General features: G+C 38.1%; 1 protein-coding gene across 4 annotated transcripts in view; it reads right to left on the bottom strand.

Annotated features, from left to right (window-relative positions):
• The window catches only part of GPD2 (glycerol-3-phosphate dehydrogenase 2), a 136503-nt gene that overhangs the window by 17437 nt on the left and 102834 nt on the right, over positions 1-16232 (bottom strand). For all 4 annotated transcript variants that reach the window (XM_045781690.2, XM_045781683.2, XM_045781699.2 and 1 more), the window contains exons 7-9: positions 15577-15741; positions 14626-14770; positions 8090-8283 (exon numbers count right to left, since the gene is read on the bottom strand). In XM_045781690.2, coding sequence (XP_045637646.1) covers positions 8090-8283; positions 14626-14770; positions 15577-15741 — 504 coding nt within the window. The remainder of the gene's footprint in view (positions 1-8089; positions 8284-14625; positions 14771-15576; positions 15742-16232) is intronic.

The following is a 16232-nucleotide window of genomic DNA, read 5'->3' as shown; positions in this document are numbered from 1 at the left end:
TAAGACATAAATATCAGGACCCTTACCAGCCCATACCATGCCCAAACTTCATTCGAATTAAAATATCTCATTCAGCGTTTTGTGAGCAGTGGACAGTGTGGATTTCAGATCCCACTCAGTCCTTGGGAGTGCGCCCTGGTACAGTGAACCTCTGGTGTTTATGCACGGCACCACCTGAAAAGTATCTAGAAAATATCTAGCAGACTCTATGGAAAGAGTCACAAACACTCTTCAAAGGACTATAAAAGTCCAAAAAAATTGTTTTAAAAGTTGCCTAACCAAGTACAGGGGAAAGACTCTGAAAACAAATAATATTGAACGACAGATAATCTCTCCTTCTTGACCTCAAATAAAAAAAAATAGATTTCTGGTAAAGATAAATTCATCTAAGGTAAATTTGGCATATTTTAATATAGCTCCTTGAGGGCCCTACTCTTAACATGACACACGTCTGCAGTGTGTTTAATCAAATCCATATCTCAACACCGCCTCAGAAGCACAGAAGAGGAAACACCGAGGGCTGGTGCAGAAAGCTGAGGGTGTCCAGTCTCGCTAACTGGAGACCCACAGAGTCTCAATGCTGAGGTTTCATTTCTAAACCTGCCCTTCTGATATGTGCCTTCTCTTAATTAGGTTTATCCTGATGGCTTCCATGGAATAAGGGTGAATTCTTGCTTCACGCAATTCCACAAAAGTCTTGTGAAACGTCCACACGAATCATGCAATGTTTTAATCTGTACAAAAAACCTAACTAGGAAATTACCACTATTTTCCATTAGAGTTCAAATAGCCCTCTGAGTCAAAAATAAAACTTAGCCAACCACATAGAACGTCACTGTGGTCACCACAGTCTGCAGAGCGTGTCTGTGAAATTCCTTAGGTAGCCACACTGATCAGGAATTTGGCTTCGACTCTTAAAGCCCTCTGACTGATTTTAAAATTATTTGATGGAAAATGAGACTCTCTAGAGTAAATCTGAAGCATATGCAAATAGTCTCTGTGGCGAATGCTTTACCTCTTCTGGTATAACAGGCAGAAAAACACATCTGCAAAATTGTGTTGTCTACAACAAAAAGACCAAACTAAAATAGCTGAGGTTTCCCTTCACAGGGGAATATTAAATAAAACATTATGTATACTGATACCAGTTTTAATCCTTACTCTGGACATTGATACTCAAAAAAGAAAAGAAAACACTACCAAGAAGAGTTTATAATGTGCTAGGAAACTTCATTGATTTTATATTTTAGCATTCAGCTCTTTAACACAGAATTATGTCAGATGAATGTTGGGATTAAATTTATCTAAAAGGATACACGTCAGGATAATCAAAGTTTAAATCATCTTTAAAATATGAATCAGTCTTTCTGGTCTGCAGGATTTTTATGTTATTAGACCAGAGGGTGGTTGGATCAGGTTATCTATCAGTTTTCTCCCAACCTTAAGATTTAATGATTTTTGTGGATTATTCAAAATGCTATTTCCTGCTGAGGGATATAGTGCTTGCACCTCTCCACCCCTGGAATTAAGTAATGACTGGTCAGGGCATAGGCATAATCTATGTCCATAGGGCAGAGCATAGCTAAGCACATAAAACATGAATTCTAACCTCTTGTATAAAAGACAGCAACCAACTGAACTAACATGTTTCTCTCCTTATCACCTATTCACCCACAGTGGAAACCTTGCACACTGTTAAACAAACCCTAATTAAAGTTCTTTGAAGAAAGAGATTCCAAAGCAGTAGACAGAATAGAGAATCGTTAAGCTATCTTTTAATTCTGCCTGAAACTGCTGCAGCTGCGTTGGCCGGAAACCAACCCAGGTTGAAGCCACTTTGGAGGGTGACAGAGTGAAATAAGGACCGTGTACCTTAGACATTGCAGAATCACTGAATTTCTCACCTCTTGAGCCTCCTTATATCTGGAGGGTTTTGTTTCTGTTTTTGTTGTTTTTTTTTACGAGACATTTATTTTATAAAAAAAAAATACAAACTAAATGACTCTCTTAAATCGAGTATTTCCTTCTCTAAAAGTGTGTATAAATGCATCTCGATTCCATAGAGCGGCACTGTTCCATAGACTTTTCTGCAGTGCTGGAAATGCTCTACCTCTCACTGTCCAATGCACTAGCCACTAGCTGCACGAGCCTATGAAGCACTTGAAATGTGGTTCATGTGACTGAGGAACTGAATTTCAAATTTTATTTAATTTTAACTAATTAAAAATGAAAAAGCCACACAACATGCACATGCACAGGCTATCATATTACACAAAGCAGCTCTAGAATAAAAATCCCCAAGCAGTGGATCTCACACTTGCCCTGGTGGATCATCAAGCCGGGTACTTCCCACCATGGCGCCCTTACCCACATCTCTAATTGAGCATCCTTTCAGTGAAATTTGACCGTATTTCCTTTGCTCATGAGAATACAATCTGCTGTAATAGCATGCTTCCCCCCAAATACTTTACTGTCCTAACATGTTCCATATTTATCATTTCAAAGTATCCTCCTCTCCAACTAATCTCATGAGTTCCAAGAAATAAAAGATATTTTTACCAAATTAAGTACTGAAAAGTACTAAATTAAGTACCAACTTTTACTAAATTAAATACTGAAGTATTTACTAAACTAAGTACTACCCTCAAGTTCTTAAACAGAAATCACTCCTAGGGTTCAGGTTGTAGCCAAGAGCACGCAGTGGACATCACCTACTTTAAATTCTCCAAGGTATAATATGTGAAGAAAATCACTCAAGTCAAGGCTTTTATGCTTCAGAGCTCAAAAATTCATCTTGATTTTTCTGGTTCTCATACGGCCAAGATAGCTAAACCAGGTTTCATTACTGTTTCATTTTTCTCACCGTGTTCAAAGTCTTTAGCAATGTCAATTCTAATATTTCTCAACACCCCAAATCCTACATCAAGTAGGGGTTTTGTATAGTGATCAATAAATATGAAGTGGCCTATTAAAACATTCTCTGAACTTTTTTGTATCAAACAAGAACAGCCTACATTACAAAATCAAAAGCAATATTTGGGCCTCTGAGCCAGTATCCCAGGCTTTGTACAAAGTATCTAATCTATATATTTGAACAATTGGATATTCTCTTTTAACATAAATAAATGCTTTAATAAAACAAGATGACAGGAAACAACACTACCACGGGAGTTGAGGGAAGTCCTCATTAAACACCATTTATTAGAACGGCTCACCCAGAGGGCACCCAGTTGACTATTTAAGTGCCAAATGCCCAGATGTTTAAAAACCCATGTGAGCACCTCTACAGTGTATAAAAATACTTGGCAATATTTTCAAAAAGGTAGTCCTTTTACCATCATGTTCAAGGATTATTTTTGTTGCAATCCCAATAAATAACTCATTCCAGTTTTGGAGTATATAATATATAAAGAGTAAAATATTAATAATACAGCTGAATAGACATTTTCCACAGCTGGTTGAAAAAACTAAGTGCTGTGTAATTGTTTCAAATTATAATGAATATTTTTACTCTTAACACCTTGGCAAGACAAGTGTTTGTTTTAAAAATTAATAGAAAATGAAGCCCACAGGAAGTGACAATTAAGAGCTCGATGTGCGGTTTTGCTTCACATGAGTTATTTAGCCATACGTTTTGGGGTGTTCTTTCTCATGTTTGCCACTTTCAGAAAATCAATAAAAAGCATGTGAAAATACCTAAATGAGCACAGGGGAAATAGAGTCAGAAATCAATACTTCTCTACCAGCATGTTTAACCTGCTGAAATGAAGTGTTAATCACAGAAATAAGATACCATATTACATTTATAAACTAATGAAACTAGAAAAAGCAAAGCGTGTGACACTATAATTAAACAGCTGGAAGACATCCAAGCCTGTGTAAGTTGATAACCCTGGTACAATCTCTGGCAGTGAAAAGGCAGGTCTGCAGTGAGTTGATACGGCCAGCCCGGTTGTTAATTGAATAACAGGCAATCTATAAACACTACTAATTGCATATGTGAAAACCTGTGTACAACTCAAGACGCTGCCTAGAGAAACACTCCAGAAAAACTACCTGGATAAAGCACTCAGCAAATCTTCTGTCTCTCTCAATCCCTTTAAGTCATAGCTTAGTTTCACCACTGCAGCCTTCTGATTAACCTCTACCCGGCAGACTTAATGATACATTTTTCAAAAGATCATTTTTCTTCCGAACCCGATACACACCACACAACTATCAATTACCCATTTCAGAAAAGAACAAACAAGTAATCTAGAAAATTCAGCCTGTGAATGGAAAGCTTTCTAAATCGTAAAAGAAGACATGGTCTTATTCCCAACAGGCAAAATGCTTTTCAGAATGGTTCCGACGCGTTTTGCAGAAGTGTGGCAGCTGCTGAGAACAGCATGGAGTGTTAAGATTTGACACTTTTTTTTCTTCCTTAAGGATATAGCCATTTGGGGAGGCTCAGAAACTGTTGTCAGAATTTTACTTATTCATCCATTTAATAAACCCTTTTAAAATGATTATGTCAACCCTGGTGAATGCAAAACATTTCAAAACTATTGCTCTAGGACCTAAACAAACTTTATTTTTTTTAATCTGCAGAGAAGGCTGCTTGGCCCAAGGGATTAGTTATGAGATAGGAAACCTCCTCTAGTTTAACATTCAAATCCAAATGAGGCCGGTCCAGAGCAAAGGTCATTATCATTCAACAAGCGTCTAGCAGCTTCCAGGAAATGAATTGACGGACTTAATCCACTCCCTGGTGGATATACTATCACATCATAAAACCTGGAACTACCAGTCAGAGTAGCATGTGGTACTCAGAAGCACATGTACTGCGGCTAGCCTGACTTGTCCTCATCCTGGCTCCGACACGCACAAACGTGGGCAAGAAGCTTGCAGTCATGGGGCCTCTGTCTCGACGTCTATGAAGTGGGAATTGCAAAATACACCTGGTAAGGTTGTCATGAGGAACCAAAGAGATGATATAGGCAATATGCTCCGTAGAGTGTCTAGCCTAAAAATTGCTCAGTAATTGTAGAGTTTTCGAAAACAAAGCATGTATTACCCATTACAGACACGTGGAAGGACTGAAAGATGGGCTGCACCAGGCTACAGTCAGAGAAGTGAGTAGGGCCTGAAGCTGACTTTCTCTCTACATTTCATCATAATGGAAGAGAAATCGGGTTACACCAAAATTCCTTGGAAAAAATATAAATTTAAACGTCTCCACTTTAAGATTCAGACATACAGTAGCAAACTGCATTCTTCCAAGACTGAGGGTAACTCCTCAAATCTGAGGCCTTTGGTCAACTAGAAACACAAATAAATTAAAAAAAAAACTATAAGGAATCATTATTAATTAGTTGATTAATTAGTTGTTTTAAAAAGAGCAAGCTGAAGTAGCAAAGGTGTGATAGTGTGCGCAGGGAAACGAATGAAGTACATGGAAGAGCTGTCACCTCTGCTTTTACCCCAGATATTTGGTCCCCAGGGAATTCTTAATCCCAAGAGTCCCTGGACTGCTAGGAGACAGGCCTGATTTATAGTGTTTAGATATGAACTTTGGCCACTTTAACCAAAAATCAAAATTGGCAAAAAAACCCCACAAACAAACAAACGCTTTGCCAGGTTTACCCATCAACCTGACTACCAAAAGGCATGTGAACTGACAAGACTTTTATGGACCAACCCGGTCCCAGCAGGTATTGATAAGTCTCCTGTGCACTCACAGGCAGAATACAAGTGAGGAAGGGGTGCAGGCTTCCGTGCCTGCTACAGCCCAAGGCTCATTTCACTGGTGGAAATCCCCACCTACGATATGGGCCCAGCGGCCTTTTGGAACCTATACCTGTTTCCAGCACATCCAGCCTCTCAGCACATATAAGCAGTTAGATTTCTCATCTTACTGCTTTTGAACTTTAAGAATTTGGAAACTGTCAAGATAGAGCTCTCTGCTCTTGAATTAATTTTACTTCTTGCTCCAACAATCTAAACTTCCTGCTCGTAGGGCCCAATATAAACCCACTTTTAACAAATATCATACTCAGGCAAATGAGAAACAAAGCAGGATTCATTAACAATAATCAATACATTAAAGTATAATCATATACAGATGAAGCTCCTCTTAGATTTCAAAAGGAAAAAAAAGTATCCAGCTAAAATCGCATTGCATTTTCAGGATTGAAATGCAGATATTAAACAAGGCATGACAATTTCCCAAATAACCCTATGTGAGGGCGTGTCTGAGAGAGACAGTATAAACATTACCAACATAGATCTCAGTTCCACATAGTTAATACCTTTGTACCATTAATGTAGATACCCAAAGAGACTTTACTCAAAATGAAATTACATCTATTACTTGAAATCAGAAGGTACTAAAACTATACAGTATGGATTGTTCAATTAAACTAGGAGAGTCCTCGGGACCATTTTTTTAAAGCAGTTTGTTTATTTGCAAATGTGTGATCACAAGATGACAAAAAATCCTTTAGGGAAAAAGGATTCATAGATTTTAGTGAGTCACATCAAGAAGAAAATTGTGTCTCTGCATGTCGTCCACTGAAGCCAACATTCCAGAAGATTCCTGATATAAATAGATGAAGACCATTTTTCAAAAATCTTAAAATTGCTATCTTAATATAGAAAGATTTTCGAACTGCTACCCACATCAAAAACCCTGAAAGCACCTATTACTAATTCATTTTAATTCAAAACAATTATGAGTAGCATACCAGATAGACAACAAGCTCGGTAGCTGAATAAAGAACCCTCCAGGAGCTCCAAGTGAGACTATATCTTAGACGCTTACCTGTAATAGAACGTTGCAATACGCTAGACCAACGTCCTACCGAAGTACAAAGGATAATGACAGGTGGTTTCTGAACTGGAAACAGTATTTTGTCAAGATGAGAAGTTGGGGGAAAGGGCATCCCAGAGCGAAGTTTTATCCTAAACAAAGCATGAGGTTGAAAATGCACGAACTGATTTGGGAATGACAAGACTATAAAATGCATCAAGGTGGAGTGGTGGAATATAAAGCTGCAAAGACAAGTCGTGACAGCCTTAGAGTCCATGCGAGACAGTTTAGAATTTCTCCTAAAGTCAGTGAGGAGACATCCAAGGGATATTCTTGAGCCAGGAGGTGATGATGAGAATTGTGTTTTGGAAGGAGGGTACCGATGGAAGTGTCAGACTGGGGGGGGCAGAGGGACCTGACCTCTGGAAGCCAGTTAGAAGGCCCATGTAACTGCTCGAGTGAGAAGTGATGCAGATGTGACCAGGACGATGAAGTGAGAGGGGATTTATATGATACTTCGGAGTGAGCATAGATAGGAACTAGACTGGATGTGGAAAGAGAAGGATCACCAAAGATGAGCATGCCATTTCTAGCTGGCATGACTGGGTGGTGAGGCTATTAACCGAGGCAAGAAATACAGAAGGATAATGTTGGAAAACTTCTGAAACTAGCCAGGGTAAAAGAATATTCGTTATATACACACAGTGGAGAAAATACTATGACATCCAAACTAAAAGTACAGTATGCCCAGGTTAGCATGGAAAAGACATAAACTTTGGCTTTTTCAATTTAGAAAGCATACTTACCCTTCTTAGCTAAATCCACTGTCAACACTCTATTTTTCATATAGTAAAGCTCACTAAGCTTCTTAGACTATATATCTACATCCTCTCATTTCTTTGATTAATTATATCCTATGGATATCCTGTATCTGTAAATCAGATCTTCCTAAACTCTAGAAATTAAATCCCGATGCAAACATTTCATTCTCTTCTCAGAGAGCATGTGTGTTTGGAGCTCATGCATGGCTCACGCACAGCCATTAGAAACTACCAGAACGGGCTTGTACGAGTTTCATGTGAACGCAGAAAGTAGAGAGGAACAAAGGCAACTTCTTCCCACTGTGTTCTAATTTGGGCCCCATAAATCTTACAGAAGAAGGGGTCAGTACAGAAGAGGTAGAGCAGGCCAGGTGGGAAGAGGAGTCAGACTGGGGATTGTGGCAGTTACCAGCGAGAGCTAGGATGGGCTGGGAGGTATAAAAGAAGGAAAACAAACTCAGAGGAATGTGTCAGTTACCTTCAACATCACAACTCAGGTAGTTACGCACTTCATTCAAAATGAAATTGATATCTTCTTCCGAAGGAATGGGATGGTGTGTGACATCAGTTGGAGTGTCAGTAGTGCCAGCTATAGTCATCTTTTGCCAGGGTAAGAAGAAGATCACTCGCCCATCACTGGTTGCTGGGTCAAGAAGTCCCATGCTCTCGGGGCTGAAGTGAAAAGAAGCGTTATACATTTCTGAAATTAGCAGAAGTTTAGTCCTTCATCTGCGTTCTAAAAACTACTTTATTCACTAACTGTCATATAAGCAAACAAGAAACACATGAATTGTTACTTTTACTGTCAATGCTTTGCCCTAGAAATTCCCAAAAGAAAATAATAATTTTGGTAACAAGGAAGAATGGAGCAAGCATGATAATAAAATTCACAGCAGAACCAACCCTCCCCATTTCAACAACGCAAGCTTAATTAAGAAAGTGGACTTCGCCTTCCAATTGTTTGGGGTTTTATATTCCTTGGACCATTCACATCAGATAATGTCAGTGGGATAAATGTCTCTAATTCCTTTTATGATGGTCAGTTAAGGAGAGCTCTTCAACCTTTTTTCAAGTCTATGAAAAGTATTTTCCTGGGACATTTGACATTTGACACATCTTTCAGCATAAGGTCTCAGAAGTACATGAGAAAAGCCAGGGGTCTAAGTTTCTAGAAACTAAAATGTAATCAAAAAGTTCTTTACTCCTTTGTAACCTAGATGGACTTACACCACTTCACCAAATATGAGATTTCTCACTTTACTTCAATTTTATAGAAACCTCAAGAAGTGCATCAATGAGAAAAGGGCTCAGTTTTCTCCTACTACCTAAATAACAATGCATCAGGACAAGGTCAAAAGGAGAGGGATATCTTAGCAATGACAATCTTTAAACAGATGTACGAGGCTAAGGTATTATGCTATTAAATCAAAGTTCAAGGATGACTCTTTGGACAGATTACATAAAATCTCCCAAAATATTAGTCAATAATTTTCACTAAACACATACTTAATATTCTAAAACTGAAGTATAAAACACACTTGAAATAATAGGCAGCTATAAATACATATTAACAAAACCTGTCCAATTCTGTCATTAAATCAGCAGAAACTGTTGTTTTAATATATTCATTAACAATTCAAAGAAATTTGGAGAAGTCGATAAGGGGTGGGACAATCTTGAAGTGTCATATTCAAATAGTCCCTACAAATCCTCAGCGACTGAATTCTCACAGCAAGCCAATGTTGACGGTATTTTCAGCTTCCATTAATGAAATTTCTTAAATAGAAAACACAATTCCATTTGGTTTAAATATATTTCAACAAGCCCCTCCTACACCCACGAATTTTAAAGGGCAACCAACTTTTTATGTTTATCATGCCCTTGAAAAAAATGTTTAAAAAAAAACTCCTATTGATTCAAATGTGTAAGGATGAGAGACTAAACTGCTTAAAAGCAAACCAAAATAATTATTTTATGAAAAAGAAACCTAGGAGCCCCTGGCTGGCTCCGTCAGTAGAACTCAGGACTCTGGATCTTGGGGTAGTGACTTAAACCTCACGTTGGGCATACAGCTTACTTAAAAAAATTAATAAGTTAAAAAATAAAGATCTATAAAATAACTTGTTTAAAAAAAAAGAAATCTATAGTCAGCTTAGCTGATGCATCTTCTTTATGTAAACCACGAGGAGTAAGAGTCTTTCTTTGCAAACACCCATCAGTCCCATGAAATGCTGCCATTTCCACACATCCTTTGTATAAAGAAACACTGTCTACAGCACACTTGAGAGACGTGGAGAGAGTGGGCCACAGTTCTATTTAGCATATGCAAAAAAGCACCATAGACGTGTGTGTCAATCATTTAAGCCTCCAGCTAAGATCTCATCTTCACTCAGGCTTACTTAAACAAAATAATTTTACTTTCATTTTTGTATATTGAAAACTACAAGGATACATTTTTTTTTTTTTTTTTTTGCTTTGTGTTTGTCCTAAGATTCTCAAAAAAAATCTTAAACCAGTTAGTTACATATTTTGTAAGCAACTGATTTGATCCTGGGTTAATAGGCCCTTACATTAAATCAGTCACTTTGGGACTGGGAATTAACTCATTCAGAGTTCAAGCTTTCAATGTGATAAACGGTACCATGCTGAAACAAAAGGAGAAATTCCATATCCTAATATTTAAGGAATCCACTATATGTTGGTATATTTTATGTATGATCATTTTATGGACCAGATATCATAGGATGTGTTTAAATAACTCAATAAACCTGATAAACTTTAGTATAAAATTATAATAGTCAACCACCTAGACATGAAATGCTATTAGAAAAGCACAACTACGGAATCCTTTAAAATCTTTCAGTGCAATAAAAGGAGTTTAAAGGGTGAAGGTGATGGTTACCAACACACATGTAACTGGAACCCGTAGAGAATCAACTGCTTAAGCGAAGACATATGTGTCAAACATAAAATTAACAAGCACAGAGGGAAGACAAAGCTACTAATGAATGGTATAAAAATTTAAGAATCCACTTGGAAATACCTTTCATCAGTTCTAAATTACCTAATTCATACTCTCCCTTCGGGAAAAGTTTGTTTTCTTATGAAGGATTAATTCTGCAAGGTCACGCTAAAGTTTGAAAGTGGATATCAATGACAGTGATGGTATATACAGCCCAGGGAGGCAGAGGTCTTTTTTCAATATGTATGATTCACTTGACATCAGGAGGCAAAGCTTGCTGCTAATTTATGTGTGTGTCTAGGATTAAACATAATGAACATTTTTCTCATGCAGACCACTGCCTTCCTGAAGTACCCTTATTTAAACTGAAATCAATTTATTGTTAACTACTTAGCAATCAGTGTTAGAGCTAACAGTATGCACACAGCAATATAGGAAAACAAAATTGACCTCTTGCCAGTGGTAAAAGGCATCCACAGGTAGAAGGAGGAGATGATTATTTTCATGTATTTGAGTCATTTGTTGCACTGTTGCTGCTTTTGAAAGAGCATCTAGCCACAACTCTGATGAAAATTGCAGATTTGTTCTTAATGTCAGCTAAAGAGTACCTTTAAAAATAAATGATTTCTGTGTGCTGGGTTTTCTGAAATTTAAATAATCCAAACGAAAAAGTTGCTACCGTGGCACGTGTAAGTTAGAGTCATAAGCTTAAAAATGACATGAAGATATTCCCGAAACAGCCCAGCAAGGTATACACATGGTCTTTGTGTTACATTTTAGCAGCCTACATTCAACAAATCAGTGGCTACTGAACTCACTGCGTTTCTAAACTGATCAGGTTCTAGTGGAAATGTTAGGCCTTGAGGTACCATCAGTCAGTTTATAGGGCAGCCCCAGAAGGCCTGACTCGTCCCCGAGGACCTAGTCGAACCCCTGAGCTATAACTGAGTGTGACTGACTAACTGATGAGCCCAGAGAGCCATTTCAGTCTGACCCCACCCAAGAGAATGAGTGGATATGGAGAGCAAAACCATCCCTCTGGGATACCTTAAGAGGGGATAAACCCTGAATCTAGGCCACAATCCCAAACGAAGGGGCTCATCTGCAACAGACCCTGAATAGGACCTGGGCTGCAAACCACTCCTCTAAGGTTTCCGGCAGGATGTACGGTGGTCATAGTTGAAGGTGCTAAAAACGGGGACATTCATTTCTCCCAAAGCAGCATGAGATCCCTTACTGCGTCTGAAGCAGACCCAGCGGTAACTAACTGTCATGACTTACGGGGAGGGGACTTGAAGCCAATGATACACTTGGGGGGATTAAGAAAGGCATTCCGTTTTGAAAATATTACATCCAGGTGATACATATTTGAAGCACCTAGCTACTCTGTTATTAGGATATTATAAAGTAGGTGTACAGAACTATATGTGTAGCATGACCTCTTTCACGTAAAATTTTTAAAAGGATAGACAATTGTGCAAGTCTAAACACACAATTTTATGAAGGAATCATAAGTGTTACTGATTACCAGAGAAGAACTGAAGTGAGGGGTAAGGTGGGACATGAGGAAGAAGAGAGACTCTCACTTTTCGTTTTGTATCTTTCTCTTTTTCTAGAGTGATTACTTTTACTTATTTACTTTTGCATACATGGGTTATCTGAACACTAAAATGAAGAATCATATTTTGTTTTCATATTTTAACTTCTCCATATGAAAAATATCCCTTATAGGTGCTACATTAACTTTTGACTTTGAAAAAAGCAACAATCTCAATTTGGGCAAGTTACAAAAAAGTTACTGGGATTCATTCAAAAAATACTTACTGGTCACTATATGTGCCAGACACTTCATGAAGAGTAGCTGACAAAATGGATAGAAAGTAATCAAAGGATCATTGTCAAAATGTATACAAATTAGATACTATCATGAGATAAGGAACCAGAAGCTGAAAGAAGTAATTGCCAAGGTCACGCAGTCAGCAAGAGGTAAAGTGATGAACATCAAGTTCCACACCAAGGTATCACCTTAATTTACCCTCTGTCTCCCCATTTTAATGATGGGTAAACTAAGGTTTACAGAATAAAATGGCTGTCCCAAATGTTCTCATTATTAAGTGGCAAAATTAACATAAGGGATAATAGGTACTCTGATATTATGGGACAATAGTGAAGAAAACATGAAACATAATACACAAGAGATTGTATTGAATTTACTAAGATCCAAACAAATATGATAATGTGTGTGTCCATAGTTTAGGTATTATATCTATAGTCTAAAGGATATTTAAAAAAAAAACAAACCCCTTCAAAAAAACTTACAAACTAGCTGGCCTTGCATATTTTTAATCCCATACAAAATGAACACACATAATTATGAATGGAACTATTGTTGAAAACTTCCTATATGTAAGAAATATTTGCATATTTACAAATATTTACTTCTCTCCTTTTCATTTAACTAAATTCTGATCAACAGTTTTTAAAACTCTATTAAGTACTGCTGCATACATTTTTATTATTAAGCCTGAAAACACCTTGGTTTCTTTAGTCCTAAGTGAAAATACTAATGATGCTCTACTTACTACACACAGACATTTAGAAAATGAGAAAGAAGTCTTGGAATTTGGTGGATAAGAAATGGACTTTGATATGTTCTTGATAGAAGTGTAATATTTTCTTGGTAGAGTGAATTTGGTACAAATCAGGTGTCTCCTGGACTCTCCTCAGGAAGATTTAGTTACCGAAAAACTGATAATAAAGCAGCAGCATCATAGAACATAGCAGGATAGCATTCCAGGAGAATGCAGACATTAAATAAAATATAGATTCTGTATATCCATTTTACCAAATATTAAAGAATTTATATGACCTTTAATGGAAGACTATTAAAATACAGAAGAGATAACTCTCATCCTAACCACATTACCTAGAAATTACCACCTTTAACTGCCACCCATAATCATATCACCTAGAAATAATCACCTTTAGTACTTCTATATACCTGTACAGTGTATAATCTTGTATCCTTCATTCTAAACTAACATTTTATCATTAGTGTTTTCATAAAACATTAAAGTTACTTATAATTACCATTTTAGTGACTGTGTAATATTCCCTTTGCAGCTATGCCATAATTTACTTATCCATTCTATTAAGGTTAGGAAGGGAAGCAGTTTCTAATATTTCTTGACTACAAATAGTATCATAATGCATAGCTGGAGCATAGATCATTACTCTATACAGAACTGCTAGTTTGCCTACTAGACTGACTATATATGGAGATAAAAACAGTACGCATGTTCCATACTCTTGGCATGGTCACATGAATTTTTTCCACAGAAGTCTTGACATGTACATTAGAGCTAATCGTTATCAATTTCTTAACTAAAGCCATCTAAATGTTTCTTTTTTAATTTGTTAAAATTTTCCAAAATATGTAAAAAAAGAACAGTTTAATGTGCCCATCACTCAACTTCAATAATTTTCCATTAACGGCTATTTGTGTCCCATCTCTATCCATACCCATTTCTCCACTGACAATGATCTCTGTTAATACGGTAGATTAGAAATTATATCCAATTTTTACTTGCTGTCATATTTTTCAAAACATGTTTTAAAAGCGCTAAGCATACAAATACCTGCGTGATCCTCATTTTCAGATTCTTCATGAGCAAATTTGAGTATTTCATGAAATTAATTTGTTGGTGTTTCCATTAATATATGCCCTTCATGGAAATTTTTACCAATTTCACCTTTAATACTTTAATTAAAACTCAAAAATACTAAGGCCCGGTCTCTGAAGGTGAGTACACTGAAGAAAGTACAAAAATAGGTCCCAAATCCTTTAACCCCGAGAAATGAGTTTTAAGAGCTAAGCAATTCCCACGGAAGGATTGTATTTTGTGTCTTGGAAGAGTTCCTTTGCTTATTTCTCCTCCTTTTGAACAGCAAGTTAGACCATCTATCATTCAGAGACGTGTGCTGGAAGGCTACATGCGACGGTCTCCGGCGGCCCCCACTCGGGCCACGGCGCCCAGCCGGCATCCGCTTACCTGTAATAACCGGGCATCACGATGTGGACCCCGGCGCTGGGCTGGCAGATAGCCGTGGCGTTCTTATCATCCATTTTGCGCACGGTGTCTGTGAAAGGTCCCGTGGCGTTGATAACACATTTGGCTCTCACATCAAATTCCTGCCCTGTGAAAGAAAGCAGCATCAATCACATGCCCCATTTGTTTCTCCGCTCACGGATGCCGTGGATTATTAATTCACCTATAAACTTAACCTATGGCGAAGTACATCGCACAGCACACTAAGTGACACGAGCAGCCCGAGTTCCCGAAAAGCCACACACACGGCTCGCGCCTGAGTCCACTGACCCAAACAAGACCAAGCTGAATAGAGAGCACGCCACTTTTTCAGCGCAGTTCTGTCTAGTTTGCAAAGTGCCCAGCACCTGCGTGCCAAACATGAAGAAAGTGGGATGAGTAATTAAGCCGCGTTCTCCTTACAGCTCAACTGTGGAAACGGCGTTGCCGTGAGACAACGTATTTCTCAGGCTGGTTCCGGGAACGAGGTAAATTTGAGACTCTGACTCCATGGCCATAGAATCAGGATGAAAATCTAACCAAAGTGAAAGTGATTGACTCTAACGACGTATAAATGCACCGCCTGTGTCACTTACTTTGAAACTTGGCACATTTATTTAATTTTATTAATAACATGTTTTTGTAAAGCAAATGGAATGCATTCGTAGCTGTGGGAATTTTGTGGGCATTTATTATTATCATTATTATTATTTAACACAAAGGGGAAAAATTGCCAAGTACCACAAGGGAAAATTTTCACGTTAAACCAGTCATTGTTGACAATAAGGAATATAATTAATATGACTCTGAAATCTGGCTTAAATAAAAGAGAAGTGACAGAAAAATTATAATTCAATCATTACATAGGCAAGGCAAGATGCTAAGAAATCCCTCCCTGCTCGAGCCTCGGCATACCTGTGAGCACGTCCTTGCACCGCGCGCCGCTCACTCGCTCTTTCCCCGTGTCGGGGTCTGTCTTCTTGAGCAAGCTCACTACCTCCATGTAATTGGCTGTGGCAGCCCCATACCTGGCAGCAGTGAGGGCAATGGCAAGGTTCATCCGTGCGTCGTTGTGTTGTCCTGCAGCAGGGGAAAGCATCAGAGGAGGGACAGGAGTCACCTCGAGCCACAGACTGGTGGTACAGAAGTGTGTCAAAACAGATATGTCACATCTGTCCCTGTCACCCGGAATATACATGATGGCTGGTCAGCTCTATAGGGCATGATTTAAAAATACGTGGTCATTCTCGGTCAGGCATTTACCTGCCACTTCACCGAGTGCACTTTGTATACCGCAAAAAGGGCAAAAAAAATATCCCTTTCCTACAAGAGCTCACATCGATTATCTGAAAGTTAAGAAATAAGTAATTATTCTCGCAGTTTGGGAACATATGTATATGTCAGACTTTTCCCAATACAGACAACCCGTATGCACGCAAATGAAGCAATTCAAAACCTCAGAATATCTGACACTCCAACTGGTGTCGATGAACAATTTTTAGGAGTATGTGCTCTCTCTAATATTCAAAATCAAGAGCTTCATCTTCCATAGAGGATCTCTCAGTATTCTG

The sequence above is a fragment of the Ursus americanus genome, chromosome 1 (assembly GCF_024610735.1).
Source record: "Ursus americanus isolate L20-20 chromosome 1, mUrsAme1.1.p, whole genome shotgun sequence".
Classification (NCBI taxonomy): domain Eukaryota; kingdom Metazoa; phylum Chordata; class Mammalia; order Carnivora; family Ursidae; genus Ursus; species Ursus americanus.
The sequence above is the reverse complement of the archived record's forward strand: the minus strand, read 5'-3'. Positions and strand labels throughout refer to the sequence as shown.